At 36.4% G+C, this 23,076-nt stretch overlaps 1 protein-coding gene across 1 annotated transcript in view; it reads right to left on the bottom strand.

Annotated features, from left to right (window-relative positions):
- The window catches only part of ZFYVE16 (zinc finger, FYVE domain containing 16), a 55,941-nt gene extending 34,229 nt beyond the window's left edge, over positions 1–21,712 (bottom strand). Inside the window, exons 1-9 of the mRNA XM_006889854.1 lie at positions 21,625–21,712; positions 18,400–20,648; positions 16,774–16,870; positions 12,729–12,890; positions 10,096–10,238; positions 7,265–7,634; positions 5,226–5,348; positions 4,358–4,513; positions 3,582–3,806 (exon numbers count right to left, since the gene is read on the bottom strand). Of these exons, the coding sequence (XP_006889916.1) occupies positions 3,582–3,806; positions 4,358–4,513; positions 5,226–5,348; positions 7,265–7,634; positions 10,096–10,238; positions 12,729–12,890; positions 16,774–16,870; positions 18,400–20,648; positions 21,625–21,694 (3,595 nt within the window). The 5' untranslated portion in view covers positions 21,695–21,712. The remainder of the gene's footprint in view (positions 1–3,581; positions 3,807–4,357; positions 4,514–5,225; positions 5,349–7,264; positions 7,635–10,095; positions 10,239–12,728; positions 12,891–16,773; positions 16,871–18,399; positions 20,649–21,624) is intronic.
- Between the last annotated feature and the right edge of the window lie 1,364 nt (positions 21,713–23,076).

Raw genomic sequence — 23,076 nt, 5'->3', positions numbered from 1 at the left:
CCTCATCATTCTTGCCTCCAAAGAGCATTCCAGCTGCACCCTCTCTAAGACATATGTGTCTGTTCTCTTGTCTGTCGATGGGATGTTCAGGGCTCTTCTCCAACAGCACAGCTCAAAGGCATCAATTCTTTTCCTGTCATCTTTATTTACTGTCCAGGTCTCAGATGCATAGCTAGTAATCGGTAAGACTATGGCCTGAATCAGACGCACCTTATTCCTCAAACTGACATCACTACTCCAATAATTTGGAGAGATCCTTAACTGCAGATTTTCCCATTGCAATGCACCTCCTTATTTCCTGACTATTGGTACCAAGGGTGTTAATTGTGGATCCATGCAAGATGAATCTGTTGACAGTTTCATTCTCCTCTCCATCCATCACAATGGTGCTTATTGTAAGAATCTTTGTTTTCCTGACATTGAGATGCAATCAATACTGAAGCCTCCATTCCTTGATCTTCTGCAACAAGTGCTTCAAGCTCTCCTCACTTTCAGCAAGCAAGGTTGTGTCATCTGCATAACACAGGTTTTAGATGAGTTTCCCTCCAAGCCTGATGCCACATTCCTCCTCAGAGTCCAGCTTCTCAGATAATTTGCTCAGTATATAGACTGAATAGGTATAGAGAGAGAATACAACATTGATGCACCCCCTTTCCAATTCCAAAACATGCGGTGCTCTCCTGCTCTGTTCGTACAGCTTCTTGATCCAGATATAGGTCCTGCATGAGCATAATCAAGTGCTCTGGGATTCCCATTCTTCTCAATGTCAGCCATAACTTGTCATGATTCCCACAGTCAAATGCCTTTGCATAGTCAATAAAGCACAAATAGACTTTCTCCTGGTAATCCTTACTTTCAGCCAGGATCCATCTGACATCAGCAATGATATCCTTGGTGCCACAGCCTCTACTAAATCCTGTTTGAACTTCTGGAAGTTCCCTATGTATGTACCATTACAGCTGTTTTTGAGAGATCTTCAGGAGAATTTTGTCTGCATGTGATATCTGTGATACTGTTCAATTATTTTCATATTCGGTTAGATCACCTTTTTTGGGAATGGGAACAAATATGGACCTCTTCCAATCTGTTGGCCAGCCAGTCAATCTCCAAATTTCCTCGCATAGACTGGAGATTGCACCCAAGGCTGCTTCCATTAATTGAAACAAGCCAACTGGTATCCCATCTATACCTGGGGCCTTATTTTTTCTTCAATGCAGCCTCTAATTCCTCCTTTATTATCATTGGTTTCTGTTCATATAGTACTTCCTGAACTTTTTCAGTGTCAATCAATTCTTTATGGTAAAGTGGCTCTGTGTATTCCTTTCATCTTCTTTTGATACTTTCTGTGTCATTCAATATATCGCCAATAGCATCTGTCAATATTGTGACACAATGCTTAAATTTTTCAGTTCTCTCAACTTAAGAAATGTAGAGTTCTTCCCTTTTTATTCTCCTATTCCAGCTGTCTGCACATTCCAATATAATACTTTGCTTTTCCCTCCTGAGTTGTTCTTTGAAATTGCCTGTTCAGCTCTTTCACTTCAACATGTTCTCCTTAGGTTATTTGGCTTCTTGACACTCCAGTACAATCTTTCGAGTCTCTTCTGATACCCACTTTGATTTTTTCTTTCTCCTCTGTTTTTATAATGAACTCTTGCTTTCTTTTTGGGTGATATCATCCCACAACTGATCTGGTTTTTGATCATTGGTGTTCAATGCCTCAAACCTATTCTTAAGATGGTCATGTAATTTAGATGGAATTGATTCAAGACCCTATCTTGGTTCCTGTGACTTATTTTAATTTTCTTCAGCCTCAATTTGAACTTGCATATGAGTAATTGATGATCTGACTCACAGTCTGCCTCTGGCCTAGTTCTGACTGCCAATATTGAGTTTCTCCAACAATTTCGTCCACAAATGCAGTCAATCTGATATCTATGTAGCTCATCAAGTGAAATCCACATGTAAAGTTGCCAATATGTAAGTAACATAAAATATGAAGGCCCTATATTCAGAGCTGTAAAGGCCTAGTGGTAAGAAGCTGCTCTGCAACCCAAAAGGCATGAGGTTAAAATCCAAAATCTGCTCCACAGAAGAAGGATAGGCAATCTTCTCCCACATGATTAACTGTCTTTGAAAACCCACAGGGAGGTCAATTATAGGTTGGTTCTGTCTTGATGGTACACAACAACAACAACAACGTCAACATATTCAGATGGATTTTGGCTGAAAGCTAAGAATACTGAAAGAAATGTTTACTTGCTCTTTATTGAGTGTGCAAAGGCATTTGACTACATGATTATAAAATTATGGGTAACACTGAGAAGAATGAGAATCTTAGAACATTTAATCATGTACATATAAACCTAAAGACAGACCAAAAAGCAGCTGTCTGGACAGAACAAGGTAGCAGCAACACACTGTTTAAAATCAGGAAAAATGAGTTTCAGGGTTCTTTCTCCATACCTGTAAGATCTATACCCTAAGCAAATAATCCTAGGAGTTAGACTATATGAAGGAAAAATGTAGCATCAGGCTTGGAGGAAGCACAGTCTTCTTCCTGTACCGTTTTGTAGATGGCACAAACTTGCTTGTTTAAAGTGAAGAAGACTTGAAGCAATTACTGGAAGATCAAAGACTACAACCTTCAATATAGGTTACATCTCAACATAAAGAAAACAAAAATCTTCACAAATGGACCAACAGACAATATCATGATAAATGGGGAAAAGAATGAAGATTCCATTCTATTTGGATCAACTATCAATACCCATAGTAACAGTAATCATAAAATCAAAAGAAATCTTGCACTGGGAAACTCTGCTGTCAAGGACCCCTCCAAAGTGCTAAAGAGCAAAGATAATCAGTTTATAGACTAAGTGAAGGGTGCCTGATCCAAATCATGATATTTTTAATTGATTCCTATGCATCTGAAAGTGGGTCAATGAATAAGGAATACAGAGTAGCTTATAACTTTGAATTATGGTACAGGAAAACAGGCTGCCAAAAGGACAAACAAGTCTGTCTTGGACAAAGTACTACCAGGTTGCTCCTTAGAGGCAAGGATTATGAAACCCTGTCTCACATTTTTTAGACATGTTGTCAGGTGGGGCCAGACATCACTTTGTCTTTTCCTGGAAAAAGACATCATGCTGGGAAAGGTAGAACATCAGACAAAAATAGGAAGACTCTCGACAAGATGAACTGACACAGTGACTCTAACAGTAGGCTTGAGCATGGCAGAGATTGTTAGGATGTCACAGAAAACAGTAAGGTTCTGAATTTTTCCTTAAGGTCACTATGAGTCCTTGCCACTTGATGGTGCCCTAATAATAATATTTTTAAGAAACTTTGAGAAAAATTTCAAATGTTTTATTTCAAAACCTAAAAAAATAAGGTAAATTAATATAATGATAGTTTAATGACATACCAAGATTATCTAGGTTAATTAATAGAAGAGGTTTGGTTTGGCATTTTGAAAGTACACAATAACAAATTAAAACAATGATCTTAAAGAACTACCTAAAATTCTGATTTTAGCTAATGTATTTGAACTTATATAATGTCATTCTAAAACTTACCTTTATATTCTGCACCCAATCTCAACATTAAACGCATAGGAAAAACCTTTGCCCAAGGAATTTCTAGCTTCTGGATGAGAATTCCACATAGAAAAGGATTACTTGGTAATGGGAGATCATCAAGTTTCTGAAAAGTTGGTGTAATAAACAGGAATCCTCCATGATCTTTGTTATTGAGAAAACTCTCAGTAAAGGTAATGTTGTCCAAGTTCTCTATGTATTTTCCTAGAGATAAAACAATTAATTAAAATATTTTAAGTTATTCTTCTAAATAGGCAGTTTCAGTTTGAATATCTCAATATAATTTCCATAAGTAAGATCAAAGCAGAAATTTGTTTTCCACTCTTGAAGAATTATCTATTGAATACCTCAAGAGTGTGAAGATCAGTTATTCCTAGAAACTGGGGATAGTGAGTAAAAGCAGAGATTTTTAGCCAGAGATATTTTAAAATTTTTCATCTTACTGCTTGCTCAGCCAAAAAATTTTACCATGTCTTTAATTTTATGCAGCTAGTTAGAGGGAGACTGAGAACACACACACGAACACACACACACACCCCAACAACCTATATTTTCATTTTAAAATAAAGTCGATATAAAAGCATTAATTACATAAAGTATATTTAACAAAACTGAAAATGATAACTAAGATCCTTTGAGAAATTAGAAATCTTGTATAAAACAAATCTCTAGTACAATTAGCATAATCAAGGAAAAAATGCCTTTACTAATTTATCTAATTCCTAGTCTGAACAGTTCAAAATAAAATGCTATACCTTTTAGAGCATCCTTATATATGGTGATAAATAGTTTGAAGATGTCCTTAGGAATAGTATCTTCATTTGGCAAACATAACAATAGAATAATAATTTCTGCCTGTCCCAAGCCATGCAATCCATTGGTTGAGAAGTACCAATATTTGTCTGAGGAATCTTAAGCGATAAAAGCATACAACTATAAATGTCAACTTATATTAATCCCACACCAAAAAAAAACCCCCCTAAAAATAACTGTGCTTTGCATGAAGCATAACTTTTCAAATTCCTTATTTTTTCCAGAATTCCCCTGAAAATGAGATGAATTGTGTCAGATAAGTGTAAAAAAGAGAAAACATAAAGGATTGTCTTAAAGATTCAATGAATATATAACTTAAAATAAAAGATGTAGTAATAAATATGCCAAAATGTGGGCATGATTTAGGTAGTGTCAAAGTGAAAGAAAAACTTCTATCAGAGGCTAAAATTCATTACTGAGAGTTACTTCCTTGCTTTTAGTTAAGTCGTACTTCACTTACTATAAAGCTATCTTTTAATGCTGTTAAATCAAGATTCCTATTTAGTCAAAATCAAATATTAATTTATTGAGACACTATAAAAGTCAATTTTTTAATCATCATCAAAATGAAACTCAACTATAAATCGATGCATGACCTTAGCCGAGGATTGACTGAGAGAAGGCAGTAAAAGCTGAAAGCTACTATTTCCAGTCACAACGAAAAATATATTTGCTGTATTTCTTTATAGTTATATCCCTTTGAAAAATCAGTATCTGAAGCTGTTTATTCTGTATCTCTCAAAATCTAATTTGCAAATGTAATTAATTCAGAAATCTCAATTGCTAATTAAGAAAGAAATTATTACTTACAGAATACTAACTTGACATTCACAAGTAGATTAGCATTTAGGACAAATGTAACAGGATGAAACCCTTCTCCTTGAAGAAGTAAAACTATCTGCTCCTGAGATGGATGTTCTTCTACTACAGGCACTAAAGGATGAAAATAATATGATAAATCATTTATAATGAAAACATGAAATAATGCTTACAATGAAAAAATAAATTTATAAATCCACTAATGCCTGATCAAGTTTAAAAATAAAAGCAAACAAATTTCATCAAATCAAACCTCGGGAAAATTGTCTTATACTTATTTCACTTTTCTTTTTTTATTTAAATAGCATTCAGTTTATTACAAATATTTAGTACTGGCTTCCCATATTATTTCACTTTTCTACCTTTGTAAATGTGTTAGTATTACAACACACAAAACAAATAAACCCAACCCACTGCCATTAAGCTGACTGTGACTCATAGCAACTCTACAGGACAATGGAACTGCCCCATAGGATTTCCAAGGCTGTAAAACATGGAAGCAGATCGCCATATTCCTCTTCCAGGAGGGAGCTGGTGCATTTAAAAGGGTAATCACTCACTTACCAGTCAAGCACTTTAAGCACTATACCATCAATGCTCCTACATAACTCACACAAATTTTGTTCATTTGATTAGGTCAAATCATATTGACCAAATCACCCTCGAAGTTTTAAAACTGAAGTTTTGTAAAGTAGATTTACCAGTTACTCTGATTATGTATATGACATTTATACTTTGTGAAAGTAGTCCAGAGCCATAAGATATCTATGTTGCTTGCTCTAATATGATCAATTGGCAGTGGCAGTAACAAAAATGCACCTTGACAACAACAGGAAAACATGCATGAATGCAAAGAACTGAGCTTAAAGATATTTTTGCTACTATAGCTAGGGAGCTCTAGTGGCTTAGTGGTAAAGAGCTATGCTGCCAGCCCAAAGGTGGTGGTCATTGTTGATTGCTCTAGAGCTGGGCACGACTCATAGCAACCCTATGAACAAAATGTTTGAAGCCTTTCTAGAACTATCATCATTTATCAAAGTTCACAGGGTTTCCACAGACATGTTGTTTAGGAAGTGGATGCCACTCCTGCTTCCTTTAGCTTTAATCTTTTCTAAAACAGTATCATTTAATTTATATTCATGCAAAGATTCAGCCATCTCTCTTTGCAAATTTCCTGGATCATGAGTTCAATCCTGCACAAACATAGTTTTTTTTTCCCCTTGTCCAATAGCTGCTCTGCAGGAGAAAAATGAGTAATCTCTTCCCTTACCATTTACTGCCTCTCAAAATCCTCTGAAGGCTCAGTATGAGTTGGGCCAGCTATGAGTTGGCACCAACTTGATGGTACTTAACAATAGCAACAATAAATGCTTGTAGGTTCATGAAATGACTCCCAAAGGGAAAAGAGACCCTAAGCCTCATTTTGCTCTATGTAAATGATCAGGCAAAGAACTGAACCATTTCACATTGTAGATGCAGCTTAACACCCAGGATGACAAGAACCTATCCCAGGGAATCATCCTGAGATGGACCTTTATTTAGAATCACAAGATTACAAAGAACATGGAAATCATATAAGCTCTCTTGTCTTACTGAAGAAACTGGGGGCCAACTATATCAAACAACACTCTCCAAGTCACACAAGTAATAAGTAGCTGAACAAGTAACTGAAATTCTTGGCTCAATACTCTTTTCTTTCAGGTATCATGTTTGTTTAAAAAAATGACATGGCAAAATTCCAATACAACAGAAATATTTTTCAGAGTTCCAAGTCCATGAGTTTTTCTGTCATACTGGATTTAGAGGCTCAGGTGTGCTAACTGAAAATGCAATTTAATTCAAAAGGCAAATTTTTAAGAATCATTTAGATAAAATGTAAATAGGTTACCATCCATAGTACAAAGACTAAAACTAAGGTTTTAGATTTTTTTTAAAAAAAATACAATTCATACAAAACCAACAAAATTCATGAGAACATTCTTTAAAATTATGTATTTTTACCTTTAACACTGAAACAATTGCTATCCTACCTGATCCCGCCTCTCCAGACGTCACCAGAAGTGGAGGCAAGCTGGACTCATCAGTAGGTAGAAGACTAATCTTATTAGAAATATATTTGTCTATAATACACAAGAATTTCAAATCTGAAATGCTAGCAACAGGTAAGTTATTGTTCACTAAGACCACATCACTAGAACTAGATGGTTGCTCAGTTTCTGGAAAAATAGTATCCTCAAAAGAACCAGAGGTATGTAACCCCTCAGTTCCTGTGCTGGTAGGCAATTTCTCCACAGACAGATCTTGAGAAACAGGACTTTGAATAATCTCATTTCTGGTAGTATCTCCACTCTCATTTGATTTTTCAACTGCAGGACAGGAACACTCCACTGTGTTTGCCATCTACAAAATACAAAATGGAAAAAAATTCAGTTCTCACATTCTGTTCAATTATGGAATCTTGATCTATATGGCCACACGTTATTTTTTTAAGACTAAGCAAAAACTAAAATGGGCTCAGAAATTCTTTTGATGTCAAATGTCCTATGAAATAGTACTCTTTTGATTCTTTAACTTCAGAAGTAGTTGGTCAGTCAGTCATAGCTGTCAAGCTGGAAATGACTAAGAGCTGATCCTCCAGTGGGTTTCAAGGCTGTAAATCACAGAGAGGCTAACTCACAGAGCCTCTGTGAGGCTGATGGTGCATTTAAACAGACAGGAGGCGCCACCTCTGGGTCAACAGGGCAACTCCCTATAGACTACATCACTAGAACTCTTCTGTTTAATGTATGAAAAGATTTCTACTTCATATATGGAACTTGCTCCAATGAGTATTTTGGTTATTTAAAATAAGAGTTCTTAGTGAGTTATGAGTCTGTATTTGGTATCAAACTGTTATCTAGCACATCTGTATAAATACAAAGATAAAACATCACCAACAGACATATACTCTGAATGTATGAAAACTGCTAAATAAATACTAAATTAAATAACCAAACCCCAGATTTATTTCTCCATATGAGTGGTCCTCCCCCTCCCCCACTACTTTTCAGCTCAGAGAGAAGATTAAGGTATCATACCCTGGTCAAAGCCAACACTAAAGTATGGCAATACCAGGTCAGACTATACTTCACTCATCATTGCAGGAGTTCTTGGTTTTGTTTTGTTATTATTTTTTATGTATGTACTGTTAAATTGGATCTGACTGGTACAGGAGGAGACTGTCCCTCCTTCTCCAGCAGAGGATCTGATGGATTCGAACCGCACCCCTCTGGGATTGCAGTGCAGCTTCTTGCCACTAGGCCATCAGAGCTCCCTTTGCATGAGTTCTTAAAATATGGTATGGGAGGGAGCTCTGGTGGCCTAGTGGCAAGCAGCTGCACTGCAATCCTAGAGGAACACGGTTCAAATCCACCAGATGCTCTGTTGGAGAAGGAGGGGCAATCTCCTCCCGTACTAGTCAGATCCAATTTGACAGCACACACACACACACACAAAATAATAATAATTTAAAAATGGTATGGGGATTTCTGAGATACTTTGAAAGAGTTGTTGAGCATTCTCTTCTGTTCTTTGGAACATCGTCCTAGGATCAGTTAAAAAGTAAAACATTTCTGGTACTACTACAATGATTCAATTGCAGTAATTAGTTTTCTTTCTATAATTTAAATAAAACTATGAGGAAAACACTATGATTTTCACCACTGGGCCAATTGGAACCATCATGACAGATGGTGATGAGATTGAGATTGTTAACAGCTTTAGTTTGGTTGGCTCTACAATTAAAACTCTTCATACCAGCAAACAGGAAATAAAAAGATGAATTGCACTGGGAAAGTCTGTTGTCAGAGACCTGTCCAAAGTACTGAAGAGCAATAATGTCAGTCTGGAGACAATAATATCACTGTGGAGACTAAGGTGCACCTGACATAAGCTATGGTCTTAGCAATTACTTGCTATTCATCAGAAAGCTGGACAATGACTAGGAATGACAGAAGGAGAATTGATGTCTTTGAGCTGTGGTGCTGGAGAAGAGTGCTGAATATACCATGAACTACTAGGAGAACAAACAAGTTCTTTCTAGAGAGGGTGAGACCAGGCTGCTCCTTGGAGGCAAAGATTCTACAGCTTCATGTGATATACTTTGGACATGTAAGGCAGGACCAGTCCTTGGAGAGGGACATCATACATAGGAGGGTGGAGGGACAGCACAGGACAGAAAGACCCTGGACGAGATGGACTGATTCAGTGACTAGGGTAATGGGAGTAGGTGTGTCAAGACAGTAAGATCGGCACATGATAGAGCAGAGCTTAGGGATGTTGTACATAGGGTCGCTATGAATTGCAGGCAACTCAACGGCACATAACAACAACATATTAGAAACTAAATGTAAGAAAAAATGTGAGAATACATATGTCTTCTATTAAGCAAGGCACTAAAGAAACAAAAATGTAAAACAGTACCATTCTCTTACTAAAGTCTATTATTTTGAAGAATAGTATTTTTCATAGAATTGACATTTCTAATAACATGAGTTCAAGGATTAACATTTTTAAATGTTTCTTAATTTTAAGTTGAATACAGTAATTATTAAATTAATACAATCCACAAAATCTATACTTCAGTGTTTTCAATAAATTTGAAAAGTATAAAGGAGTCATGAGACCAAAATATCTGACAATCATTCACTGTCTTGACATTGAACAGCATAAAATCTAAAATAAATTCACATCAATTCAGTTCTCATTTTGTGAAACTCAAAACACAAAGCTCAAAACATTAAAAGAGAAACAAATACTCTAAAATTAAATGATCACACAAATGCAGTGTATTAATTAAGAAGACATTCTTCAGATATCTTACCAAGGGCATATCAGGTAAGAGAGGACTTAAATCTTCAGGACATCTTTTACTTCCAGAAGGTAATTTTGTTGTATCTGCAACTTCACCATTGGGCAATATACCATCTGCAAACCATACTCGCTTCTGTTCTTTGGGACACAGTCCTAAATCCATTGAAGAAGTAAAGCATTTTAATTTTGCACTATTGCAATGATTTAATATTAAATGGTTTAGAAAATGTTTTTAAAAGTGTTTTTAAAAATGTTCATGCTTTTGAGACCATCTGGTCCAGTTTTACAGATTTATTTAGCATATGCTATTCATACAGATATGATGAGCAGAGTACTGACAGGCTGCTGTAACTGAACTGTCCTATCTACTACAAATGGTGATGACTACAGCTTGGATGATGAACTTCTACATGCTTCCACCCCGTACAAGGCTGCTCTTTGTACAGGTGAGCCTCAACTCCTAGAGTTGTCATCCATCTATGTTTTGGGAAAGTTTGTTCCTAATTCACACAAAGGCAACACATTAAACCAAAGATGGCCCTGGCAATGAGATACCTAAAAGAAATAAAAAACAAACAAACAAACAAAACAAAACAAAAAACCCCAAAGTGGACAAAAGAAGCTATACTTTAAAGACACCAGGGAAGAGTTAAAGCCTAATTATTTAAGCTAGATTTGTGACTAGCATGAAGAATGAATTCAATTTAGTAACAAAGGTATAGGGGCAAAAAAGAGTATAAGACTGAAGAATGGAGAGAAGCAAAGTAAAACATATGAAGGATAAAAAGAAACATTAAAAGTATCTAAAAAAATAAAACAGGATATCTTCTGTATCAGAAATCATTTATTAATAACAGAAGTAGAATTTACTTTTTATTCTCATGATGTAGACACTGAACTTTATTAACATTTAAAAAATTTGGTAAGCCTAGATTTGGTGACACAATTACATATTAGCACAAATGTTTGTTCTCCCTTCTGTCATCACAGGAGACTAGAGCGAGGGCTGCATGGTGGAGGGGACCTGGGGGAGGGTTTGTAAAACAATGAAAGAATCTTTTCTTTTACTTTTCCATAATTTTTGGACTCATGTACTTATAACTTGTTAGTCAAATTTGTGTCTTCTAGGTTGCAACACCCCCATGATACATCTTGAAGGATATGTACATGTACAGCCAAGCACAATCAATAAGAGTGCATCTGAATTCCAAAATCAATCTCCATAATAGTCTATGTGTTTCCTACTGCCAAAGGGGCCCTTTAGAGTAGTGAGAGAAGATCTTCACCCTGAAACCCACAGCGTCCCTTTTCAGCAGGAAGTAGCTAAGAGAATATTCCGTTCCCTTTTCCTTATGACTCAGGGTGAAGTCTCTTTCAGGGAGGAGTGATAGGGAATGGCAAAGGATACACTGACAAAGAAGATTAATCAGAACTGGCTTTGACAAGCACTGTGGCATTTGGACAAGAACAAACTGGGAGGAGGGTAGAGAGAATAGTGCAACAATCAATGAGTGGAAGCCCAAAATCTCTGTAAATGTTTATGAAAATTAATAAAATATAATTATAGAAAAAAAAACATGTAAAAAAATTACCAAATACTACCACAAGAAACAAACAAACAAAAAATGTTTGTTCTCCCTTGTTATCTGTAGAGAAATGTTCTAAAAATCATGACCTCCCTTCTAGAATATAATACAGATAACAATGAAAGTATTCAAATCGTATCCATCTTTCTGTATTATGAGTGGCCATAAGTTTACTGTTATTTTTTTAGAATGTTGTTGGTATGTGTCAACAAATCCCTTGTGGCTCATAGCAACCCTATGCACAAGAGACCTAAACCCTGCTCTTTCCTGTGGCAACCTTACTGTCTCTGACACACCTACTCCCATCGCTCCAGTGACTGAATCAACCCATCTAATCAAGGGTCTTCCTCTTCTGCGCTGTCCCTCCACCCTCCCAAGCATGAAGTCCCTCTCCAAGGACCGGTCCCTCCTTACAACATGTCCAAAGTATGTCAGATGAAGCTTCAGAATCTTGGCCATTATATTTTTTGTTTTGTTTTACGAGTTTACTTTTACTACTTAAAAAATTAATAGTACATATAAGACAATATGCAAATACTCTTAAAAGAAAACTTATTTATATTCACAATATATGACCGTATACAATTAATCTCCTTATTTCAGTTACAATAAATGTAAAGTATTGAGAAGACAAAATGAACTACAAAACACTATCAAAACAACCTGCTTTACCATTAACTGACATTTAGTTTCTAGTATGCAATAAACAGATTAAAAATGTACACTTGCTTTGTTTAAACCAAACATCTTGTGGTACCCTTACACCAGGCTGTATAGTAACTGCCTCTCTCTTTTTGTCCCCTAAACCCTCAGAGTGGTACCTGCTTACTACAGTTACCTCAGCATTCATTTCCTGTTTTCCCAGTCTTATAACATGCTTTGTAACCAAGATCCTGTACTAAATCCCTTCTATTTCCTAACAGACCGTAACTACACAACTTATTTTTTAAACAGGTGGTAAAACTGTCACTTAATGCAGAAATGATAGTTCAAACAGAAAACTCCAACTTATTTTTAAGAATTCATCTTTAAGACACAGCATTATTCTGTTGATTACCTTCAACACAGGGCTGTTTTAGTGCTGAGGTTGGTACAGCTGTAGGTGATGTATTACTGGACGTTTGGGGCTCCTGGTGAGGCTGGATGGTGGCAGACTCATCAGAATGATTAGCTTTAAGATTAGAACCAGTTGGACTCATCATTCTTTCAAATGCTTGTGCTATAAAGAAATTTTAAAAAGAAAGTCTTGAAATCTCAGATGTCCTTAAAGTTAAAATAAACTTTCTGTGTCCTACATCGTAAAGGGAAAGAAATAAATGGCTAAGAAAGAAAAGAAGTGGCATTTGACAAAGATAATGTCTGATTAACTACACAGGCTCTGAGCTTCAGTTTTCAACACTTCACTTCAATCATACTGTTATAGATGCTACCAAGTCGGTTCCAACCCACAGCGGCCCGATGTCTATAACACAATTAAAACACTGCCTTGGTCTCGTGCCATCCCCACAATCATTGCTATGATTGAACCCATTGGGTCAGGTGTGCCAATTTGTTATTTTAATATTTTATTTCACATGTGCTTGGTATCTGCTAAAGAACATAATCTTTATTTGACCCTGTTTTTATCCTTGGATCCCTAAAAGGACTAAGTCAACATAGTTCAGTTATTAAGACATACGTCAAGTCATCCTACCTGTTTAAAATTCTTTAGTGACTTTCCAACTAGAATGAAACAACTGTGTACAGTGTCCCCCAAATCCATGCTCTTCTAGTCTATTGCTTGAACTCAGAGTGACTACATACAGAGAACTGCCCCATGGCATTTCCAAGGCTGGAATCTCGATAGTAGCAGCCTGCCACGTCTTTCTCTCATAAAGAGGTTGGTGGTTTTCAAGTTTTAGTTCAAATCTTTTAGTTAGAACTCAAGCTCTTTAGCCACAGGGCCACAGAGTTTAGGTAATCTGGATTTTCCACTCCTGCCATCTTTTGAGTTACCTATCCAAGCTCATCTCTAACTACGATATCACTTAGGATCAGGCCACCTATGTCTCCTTGTTCTTCAACAAGGTAAGAACTCACCTATCTTAGGCCCTTCTGTTCTTCTGTTCAGCCCTGATCCTCAACCTCTGTTCTTGTTCTCTCTGCCTGGAATGTTCTTCTTATACTCATTCACATAATTTTCGTCTCATTTGACTATTCACACACTTGACATTAACATAAATCCTTATCTTAAACACTTCATAAAAAAACACTATCTTCCTGTCATGAATCTGTTACTGTCTCTCTCTTACTTGGTTTCATTTTTTATTAGGGTATTATCACCATCAGACATTTACTTTGCAGGAGTCTATTTTGTTTTCAGTGAGAATTTCAGAATAGTGCCTCAATATTGTTGAATAAGTTTTCATTCAAGTAACATGAAATAAAACTTAGCTTCAACCCTCTTCCAAACTGATCTACAAAGGCTGCCGCCATTAAAAGTCTTTTCCCTCAAGTGCCACCGAGTAACAGCATTCTCATGAAATGGTGTCCATTAACCAGAGGAAATCCAAACATCTTGGATTGAAAGCTAACTTCCAATTTACCCCAAATCTAACCAAAAGTCACTCATGCATGCTACTTTGAAATTTAGGTTCAGCAAAATTTCCTCATTATCCGCAATCTCTAAAACTATCTCTGTCAAGCTTTTGTGGAAGATGCCTCATAAACCTTGAGCCATCATTCTTCTTATTTTGGAAAATACTTCCTTTACAATATTAAGTCAACTGGAACTTGACTTGTATCTGTTAAGTGAAACAAGTCAAAGAGCTAGAGTGCTCTTTGGAGGCAAGAATGATGAGGTGTTGCCTCACATACTTTGGGCATGTTGCTAGGAGGGGCTTTTCCTTAGAGAAGGACATGATGCTGGGAAGGGTGGAAGGTCGGCAAAAAGGAGGAAGACTCTCAATCAGGTGGACTGACACCATGACTGCTGCAATGAGCTCTTTTGTGTCAAGAAGTGTGAGGCTGACATAGGATAGAACAGAGTTTAAATCTTTTGTTCATAGGGTTGCTATGAGTCATTCTCGATGGCAGCTAACAACAATATCACAATTTTAAACCTTAAAGTTGAAGTTAAAATACCATTTGCATTTCCTAGTGGTATTTGCTTGGCTCCACAGTCAACAGTCTTGGCACCAGCAGCCAGGAAATGAAAAGGGGCATTGCCATGGGAACGTCTGCTGTTAGGGACCTCTCCAAAGTGCTGAAGAACAGTGGTGTCTCTCTGGAGACTAAGGTGCATCTTATACAGGCCATGGTCTTCGCAATCACCTGTTATGCATCAGAGAGTTGGACAATGACCAAGGAGGATAGAAGGAGAATTGATGCCTTTGAGCTGTGGTGCTGGAGAAGAGTATTGAGAATACCATGGACTGCTAGGAAAACAAACAGATTTGTCCTGGAGAGGGTTAAACCAGGTGGCTCCTTGGAGGCAAGGATTCTGAGGCTCCGTCTAACTTACTTTGGACATGTTGTGAGGAGAGACCGGTCCTTAGAGAGGGACATCATGCTTGGGAGGGTGGAGGGACGGCGCAGGAGAGGAAGGCCCTCTATGAGGTGGATTGATTCAGTGACTGGGATAATTGGGATGGGAGCGTCAGAGACAGTGCGATTGGCACAGGACAGAGCAGAGTTTAGGGCTGTTGTACATAGGGTCGCTATGAGTCGCAGGCGACTCGACGGCACATATACAACAACAACAACATATAAATTAATAATAGTATTATCAATGAAACCATGTTATTTCAAAACAGAATATACAAAACAGTTATGTAAATACATTTGTTTTAAAACATGCTCTCTGATTAATCAAAGCTCAAGATCAATATCCTACAGAGTCTCTTTATTGACCATCTTCTCTCCTTCTCAGCCCTGATAGAATATGCATCAACAGTCACCTCAAAGTTCAAACTGTGAACTGAAATAAAGCTCCTGTTGGTGGTAGTTGTGGGAAAGATAATCATGTAGGTGTTTGTTTCTAACATTTTTAAATTCTAACAGGCTGTCTTGTTTAACAGCACCAGGAGCTATGTTTTCAGCTACTGAAATAATGTAAGAAAAAGAGAACTATAAGGACTTAACCTAATTTCACCATAAACAATAATGCTAATATGGAAACAGTAAGTTTAATATTCTGTTATCTTTCAAAGCAGAGGTCAACAGCAGGAGTAATGCAGCTTACCTCAGGCAAACATACTCACATCAGAGTTTTTTTGAGAATTGCTAAAAAAATTATCTTCATTCAAAAGAGAAAAACAGATTATTACCAGGTCTTTATTCTCCTGGCTAATAGGAAAGAGTAGCTGAGTTAGCACACAGATCTGGTCTTACGATGTCCCAAGTAATATTTGTTGAGAGTAAAACTGTCAACAAATCTTAGAAAATACCAAGAAGTAATTAAAAAAAACCCAAACATGTATTCAGGGGAGAATAAAAAAAATGAACACACAACATAAAACTGTGAGAACTCAAGTTAGAGCACCAATATAAATGCTGATCATGGTAGCAAGCCAGGGGAGCCAGCGAAACAATGGAGACACTCACATAAAATTTTAAAGCTACAGAGGAAAAAAATATAGATTAAAGTGTGCACATCATATGGCAGTCCTGAGCTTATAATAAAATCATAAATATTTTACCCAATTTTCAGTCTCATTTTTGATTGTTATTTCTAAAGGGTAAGGAACTGATCTTGCCTTATTCTACTAATAGAGAGTAATGAATACTGTTTACTGGTAGGTATTCTAGAAAAGTTTGGAGGAAGAGGATGAAGAGGACAGTGATGATGGCAAAAACAAATAGGCAGATGAGATGCAGCACTGAGGGACTTGGTACCTGTTAAAAGTTAATGAACTGTCTCTCCAGAAACTGAATGCATCCTTTCCAGACTGGTAGTATTAATTGTGAGTGAAACAAAAAGAGAAACCAAGGCTTGAGATGTCCCACCTAAGCCAGATAAGTCAACACTAGGTCCCTGTCTTAAGAAAATAAAGAAGTTTATCTTTGTCACAATTTAAAGAGAAATTAAATTGCTGGAAGAAACTTGTCAAGTTTACACTCACCTTTACTAATAGTCTCATAGCAGCCTACACACACTCTTGCTTCTTTTTCCAGGTATTGTAGTTTACACTTTCTGTTACAACAGACACCACAAAATACCTATATTAAAAAAAAACAAAAAAACCAACATCATCAAAATCAAATTTATTTTTGATTTAGATGTATACTTAAACCTACTGCCGGAAATCTGGTGGCTTAGTTGTAAGAAGCTGCAGTGCAATCCCAAACGCATGCAGTTTGAATCCACTAACTGATCTGTGGGAGGACGATATGCAATCTCCTCCCACGTGATTTGGTTTGGCCTTAACAGCATATAACAACATACCTACTGGAGACAGGGCAGGAGAGAGAACTCAAAGCCTAATAAACTAAAATCCACTTACCTTATTATTTAAATTACTTCTCTAATTGCATAACTTTGAGTAGTTATTCACTTATTTAAACAAGGTTTCTGCAATTTAAAACTATATTCTGAAGGAAGAGCCAGGAGCAGACCACATCATTTGCACCCAGGCTTGATGAACTGAGAACTTCTCAGACCTCAGGGAAGACTGATGCCCAGACACACGGAGATGTTCAAGGAAGCCAGCCTCACAGATGTTGAAAGGACACAAGGCCCTACGTTCACAGTCACAAAGAGGAAAAGCCTTCTCCCAGAGCCAGCACACTGAATTCAGACTTCTAGCCTCCTAAACTGTAAGAGAATATATTTCTTTTTTTGGTGAGGGGAACCGAGAAAAAAAACAACACACAAACCAAACCCAACCAAAAACTGTATTCTGATACGGAGCTAAATCACGTTGATTAGAAAGGAGAACAAAAACTTTCACGTTCTGTTTTAAAAATGTCCTATAGTTCTGTATTTAAAACTTAAAAAAATAGGTGGCTATTGCTTTTGAAATAAAGCAGGGTCAATCTGAAACAAACATATTGCTAGGAAATGCTGACTGAAAAACACAATGCTATTTCTAGAGTTTAGAGATGATTCGCTCAGTCAGGGCACAAATGTGGCCAGTGTTGGCATTCCTCCACGGGCTGTTTGCTTTTCTGTGTTTCTCTGAGCATGGACAGCAACAAGAGTTGCCAAGCATGGCCTTCAAAATATCTAATAGAGAACAAAAGGGTCTTAGTTTGAGACATCTCATATGCCAATGTTAGAGAGTTACATTGCTCTCATTACGTGCTGTCCAGTGGGAACTAACAGCTGACCGTCCAGTGGATTTTCAGAGGCAATAATTAATCACATGGGAGGAGACTGCTTTTCTTTCTCCCTAGATCAGCTGGTGGATTCGAACAACCTGCCTTTGGATTAGCAGTACAGTTCCTTAATAGCACCTTAAAAGTTATAGACACACACTTTTAGATTATACAAAAATTTGCAATTAAGTAAAATTTCTTCACTTCCCAACATGTAATATCTATGACAGTGTGATATTTATTCAATCATCAAGCAACCTATAAAATGAAGTGTTTCATGTTTTTCCACTGGTGGGTGGAAAATCACTGTTCCTAAGCAAATAAAATCGGGTTTTTATCACATTATATTTCAATAATTTTTTTTTTAATCACATTAGATTTCATTAAGTGTTTCAAATAAATAAAAATGTTGAAAAGATTCAGTAACTTACTTTTCCGCATGCTCTGCAGTGGTGTCGTCGTTTGGTAAAAGTAAATTTGACCTGACAGTTCATACAATTTGGAGCTTCTGAATCAGGAACCCAAGGAGGTTGTTTCTGTCCCAAAACTAAGCCTTCTTTGCAAGGTACTTCCGAGAGTGATTCTTCATTTGCAGTGGCAAAACTGGATCTAGCTTCAAAATTACTTTCTATATCAATGTAATTAAAGCTAACAGGAGGATCAGCTGCAGAATCTCCAGTACCAGTGGTTGGGGTGATAGAATTTGCCACACTGGGTTCATCTTCAGGAGTATTTGGAACATCCAGCTTACTTGCTTCCTTTGAATTCCTTGTGTTGGATGGAAGGCTAAGCAACTGCTTAGGTCTGGCCCCTCCAACATTAACAGATTGTCTGTTAGTATCAGAGACTGATAATTCATTTGTAATCTCGGACTTGCTAGCTAATTCCCCTTTAATTGGCACTGTGCTTTTTGTCCCTAAAGAAAGGCCATTGTTTTCTGCTATATTATGTTTATCAACTGCTCCACAAATCAGGTTAATTTCAGGACTTTCTCCTGTTGTTCCCGTTTCAGAGTTCACATATATATTACTGATGTTCCCATCATCTAGGCATTTCATATCTGTTTGATTCTTTTGAGATTTTGAATCATTTAAATTTTCTTCTAAAGACTTTATGTTATTGGCTTGAAGATACTGGTTGGTCAAAAAGGCATCAAGTTCAGCATCACTAATCAGAGAGCTGCTTTTCATGCCTTCATCAATATTAAAGTAATCTAAGTCTTGTCCATTGATATCATTGCCTGAAAAAGTAAGGCCTTCACAATGATCAGGAGACTCTGGGGCACTGGCACCAGAAACCTCCATCACAGATTCTGCACCTGCAGAAGAACTGCTGTTATCAGGATAATTCAATGATTCCACTGTGGTTACGGTTTGATCTGGATTTACTTTTCCAACTCTTGTTTTTTCAATTACTGGCTCGAGACATGTATTTTTACATTTTTCTTGTTTTGAAAGATCAGTCTCCTTACATGGTTCCCCACCTAGAATAACATTCTTCTGTATTTCTTCATGCATGGATACTGTATCTTCTATGTTAGCTTTATGTTCTTTAGGTGGTAAACAATCACTATGTGCATTATTTTCAATTAAGGATCCACACAAAGACCCAGATACTGGAAGAGGGGACAGTGAAGACTGTACATCTTCACCTGGAACAAGTAAAGTTGCAAAGGAATCTTGAGATGTATCATTATTGTCTTCAATGTCTAAATTTCTTGAGTTATCCCTTACAGTATGTTTTACAAGTAAAGCAGTCTTTTCTTCTTGAAAGGGAAAATCAGGTAACCTGAAATTTGTGGCTCCTGAATTAGAATCATTTAAACACAACCCTTCATTTTTTGGAAGACTGCAACATACAGGTCTTGTGGTGTCACCTTCTTTTAAACATTTGGTAGCAGGTATGGTTGCTATATCTACTTCCTCTTTTGCTGAAGAGTCACCGTCTTTTAATAATTCACAAGGCTGGTTCTTGTGTTGTGGGTTGTCTTTGGCATCAAATGTCGTGGAACTTTGTTGAGTCAAAGCAGATGGCATGCTAACATCAACTGATTTTAAATGATTAGAGATTTTTTCATCCTCTAAATTTTCTGTTCCACTATAATTACATGAATATGAAAGCGTGTCTATTTTCATACCCAATTCTTTGGTTCCAGAGAGTTCTCTATTTTGTAATTCAGGGTTGGCATCATTCTGCACCTCTGTGACAGTATCACTACTTTGATCTGTTAATGTAATGCAAAAAGTATCTGACACTAAAGATAAATCCAATCCAATCAAAGAATCTACATTGGATTTAAAATCGTCTGGCAATAGTTTTTTAATATCTTCTTCACTATTAGTTGAATGAACTAGGTTACCCATGTCACTTATGAGATCACAGACAGGTTTACTGCATCGCCCTACATATAAAGGCTTGATTTCATCGGAATTACCATTATCTACAGAAGAAAGAAGATCAAGACCTGTTACATTTTTCTCATTTTGTCTATTAGGAGTTAGTCCCTCAGGTGATTTGCTGTTCAGGGCAATCTGATTTTTATCATAGCCCATTTCTGATGAGGCACAACATTGTTGATCTTTTGGTAATAATAAAGGTAACGAGGAAGCCAACTGTGAAGAAACTGAACCGTGATTAGAATCATACACATTCTGTGCATCCTGGAGATAATCTTGTTCATCTGATTAAAAGAGACAAAAACAAAATTAAGGAGATTGAAACAAAATAAATATCTGAAGATGTTAAGTTTTCTAAGACTTTTAAATTAAGTAAACTTTCTTTAGACTCTAGTAAGTATATCTCCCTTCTGAAAATTAGTAATAACCTCTAAAAAGATTTTTACTTGGCCTTTAAAAATACTTCTTGGCTTTTAAGTCTGAAAATAGATGTCACGAAGTGGGTGGAACTGCACTCAATAACTTAGCTGTATCATAAAGATCAGACTAAAAAATTTAAAAAAAAAACCAATCTCACTTCCTTGTTCAGGCCTCATTCTGATCCCTCATTCTAACATGAAGAAAATACTTTCTCTTAACAATAATGAAACACCAACTTACATAGAGCTTTCAAGCTGCTTTAGCTTGCTCATATGTTGGTTTTAAAGATCTTTATTAAATATAAACTTGTATCTAGAGAGAAACTTTTAGTTTCCTTATTTCTATTTCTGGATACATTCATCGTAATACACTATTATGCTACAACAAAAATAAATTAAACTTTTTAACAGATGTAGCCAAAACAGAAAACAAAATTTGTTATGAATACTCCATATCTGTGATAAATGGAATGACAGACTTTGAAAAAAAATTTTTTTCTAAGTAAGAAAAGAAAAAAAAAATAACAATACATACTGATTGTAATGGAGGGGGTAAAAAAAAAATTCCACAATATAAATGAACAAAATTTAATGTCAATGAATGACTGGATGGAACAAAATGTGGATGCATGAAAAAATGTGTATGAATGAAAAAATATAATTAAAAAAGAGAAGGAAAAAATAATACAGTCTAAGGAGTTGTTCAGACACTGTAATTAGCATTAATTAATTGCAATTAATGTTATAAAACAAAATGATTCTAAATAGTAAATTAAAAAAGGACCATAATTTGTAAACTTTCACTCAAACCAAAATTTTAAAAAAACCCACACAAACAAACCTGGATTCTGTTCAAAATCATCAAGGAGTTTGTCCAAGTCACTCACTGCTGCTTTAAAATAACTGTCCATCCTATTTGTACATTTATTCAGAATTTAACTCTCATATGCCTAGAAAATAAAAAATACAGTATTTCTTTAAATTCTTTAACAAACAAATATTTTAACACTGACTATATGCCAAGAAATATAATCAAGGAAAATATAATAAACTTAAGAGTTCTATTTTTTTAAAAAAAAAAAAGAGTTCTATTTAGATAGATCTACAATTTACTTGGGGAAATTGCCTCTACATAAACACAGAAGTCATGAAAAAAACAACTCTTAAAAGACCTAACTATTGCATACATAAATTCTCAGAAATGACATACTTTATGTGTCAAAGAAGGATAAAGGAAAATGAAAGATATAGTACATATAAAATAAAATTTACTACACACAAATAAAATACTGCATATAAACCTTATGGAATTGTGCAAAATGACTATTTGAAGGGATATTAAAAGCCTTAGTGAAAATACTGAACACAAAAAACCAAACCACCTTCAAAGGAACGATTCTGGGAACCAAATGAAAAACAATGGAAGCCAGAAAACAAAGGAACAATATATTCAAAGAACTGAAAAAACAGTGCAACACGTACCAAGAAAAACAAATCTCTTAAGCGTTGAGAGTGAAAAACAAGAAATTTTCACAAACACGGAATATATTTACACAATGCATGTAAAAGAATTTCTATGGTGTATCTTTTAAGAGAAAAAGTATCTCAAAGGAATATGAGAAGAGAGATCACAGCAATAGAAGAAACGTGTTGTTTTTGTTATTATGTGCCAGAGAGTCGATTGCGACTCATAGCGACCCTATGTACAATAGCCCTAAACTCGGCTCTGTCCTGTGCCAATTGCACTGTCTCCGATACACCCATCCCATTTACCCCAGTCACTGAATCAATCCACCTCATAGAGGGCCTTCCCTTCCTGCATTGTCCCTCCACCCTACCAAACATGATGTCCCTCTTCAAGGACTAGTCCCTCCTTACAACATTTCCAAAGTATGTTAGATGGAGCCTCAGAATCCTTGCCTCCAGGGAGTGGCACGGTTTAACGCTTTCCAGCATGAATCTGTTTGTTTTCCTAGCAGTCCATGGTACCCTCAATACTCTTTCTCCAGTACCACAGCTCAAAGGTATCAATTCTTCTATCCTCCTTAGTCATTGTCCAATTCTCTGATGCATAACAAGTGATAGCAAAGACCATGGCCTGTATCAGATGCACCTTAATCTCCAGAGAGACACCACTGCTCTTCAGTACTTTGGAGAGGTCCCTAACAGCAGACTTTCCCATCGCAATATGCCCTTTAATTTCCTGGCTGCTGGTGCCGAGAGTGTTGACTGTGGAGCCAAGCAAACTATAATTTCTATTATCATTTGGGAGGTTCAGAAAGATTTGAGTAAA

This window comes from Elephantulus edwardii, unplaced genomic scaffold (assembly GCF_000299155.1).
Source record: "Elephantulus edwardii isolate Elephantulus edwardi_28Jun2011 unplaced genomic scaffold, EleEdw1.0 scaffold00082, whole genome shotgun sequence".
Classification (NCBI taxonomy): domain Eukaryota; kingdom Metazoa; phylum Chordata; class Mammalia; order Macroscelidea; family Macroscelididae; genus Elephantulus; species Elephantulus edwardii.
The sequence above is the reverse complement of the archived record's forward strand: the minus strand, read 5'-3'. Positions and strand labels throughout refer to the sequence as shown.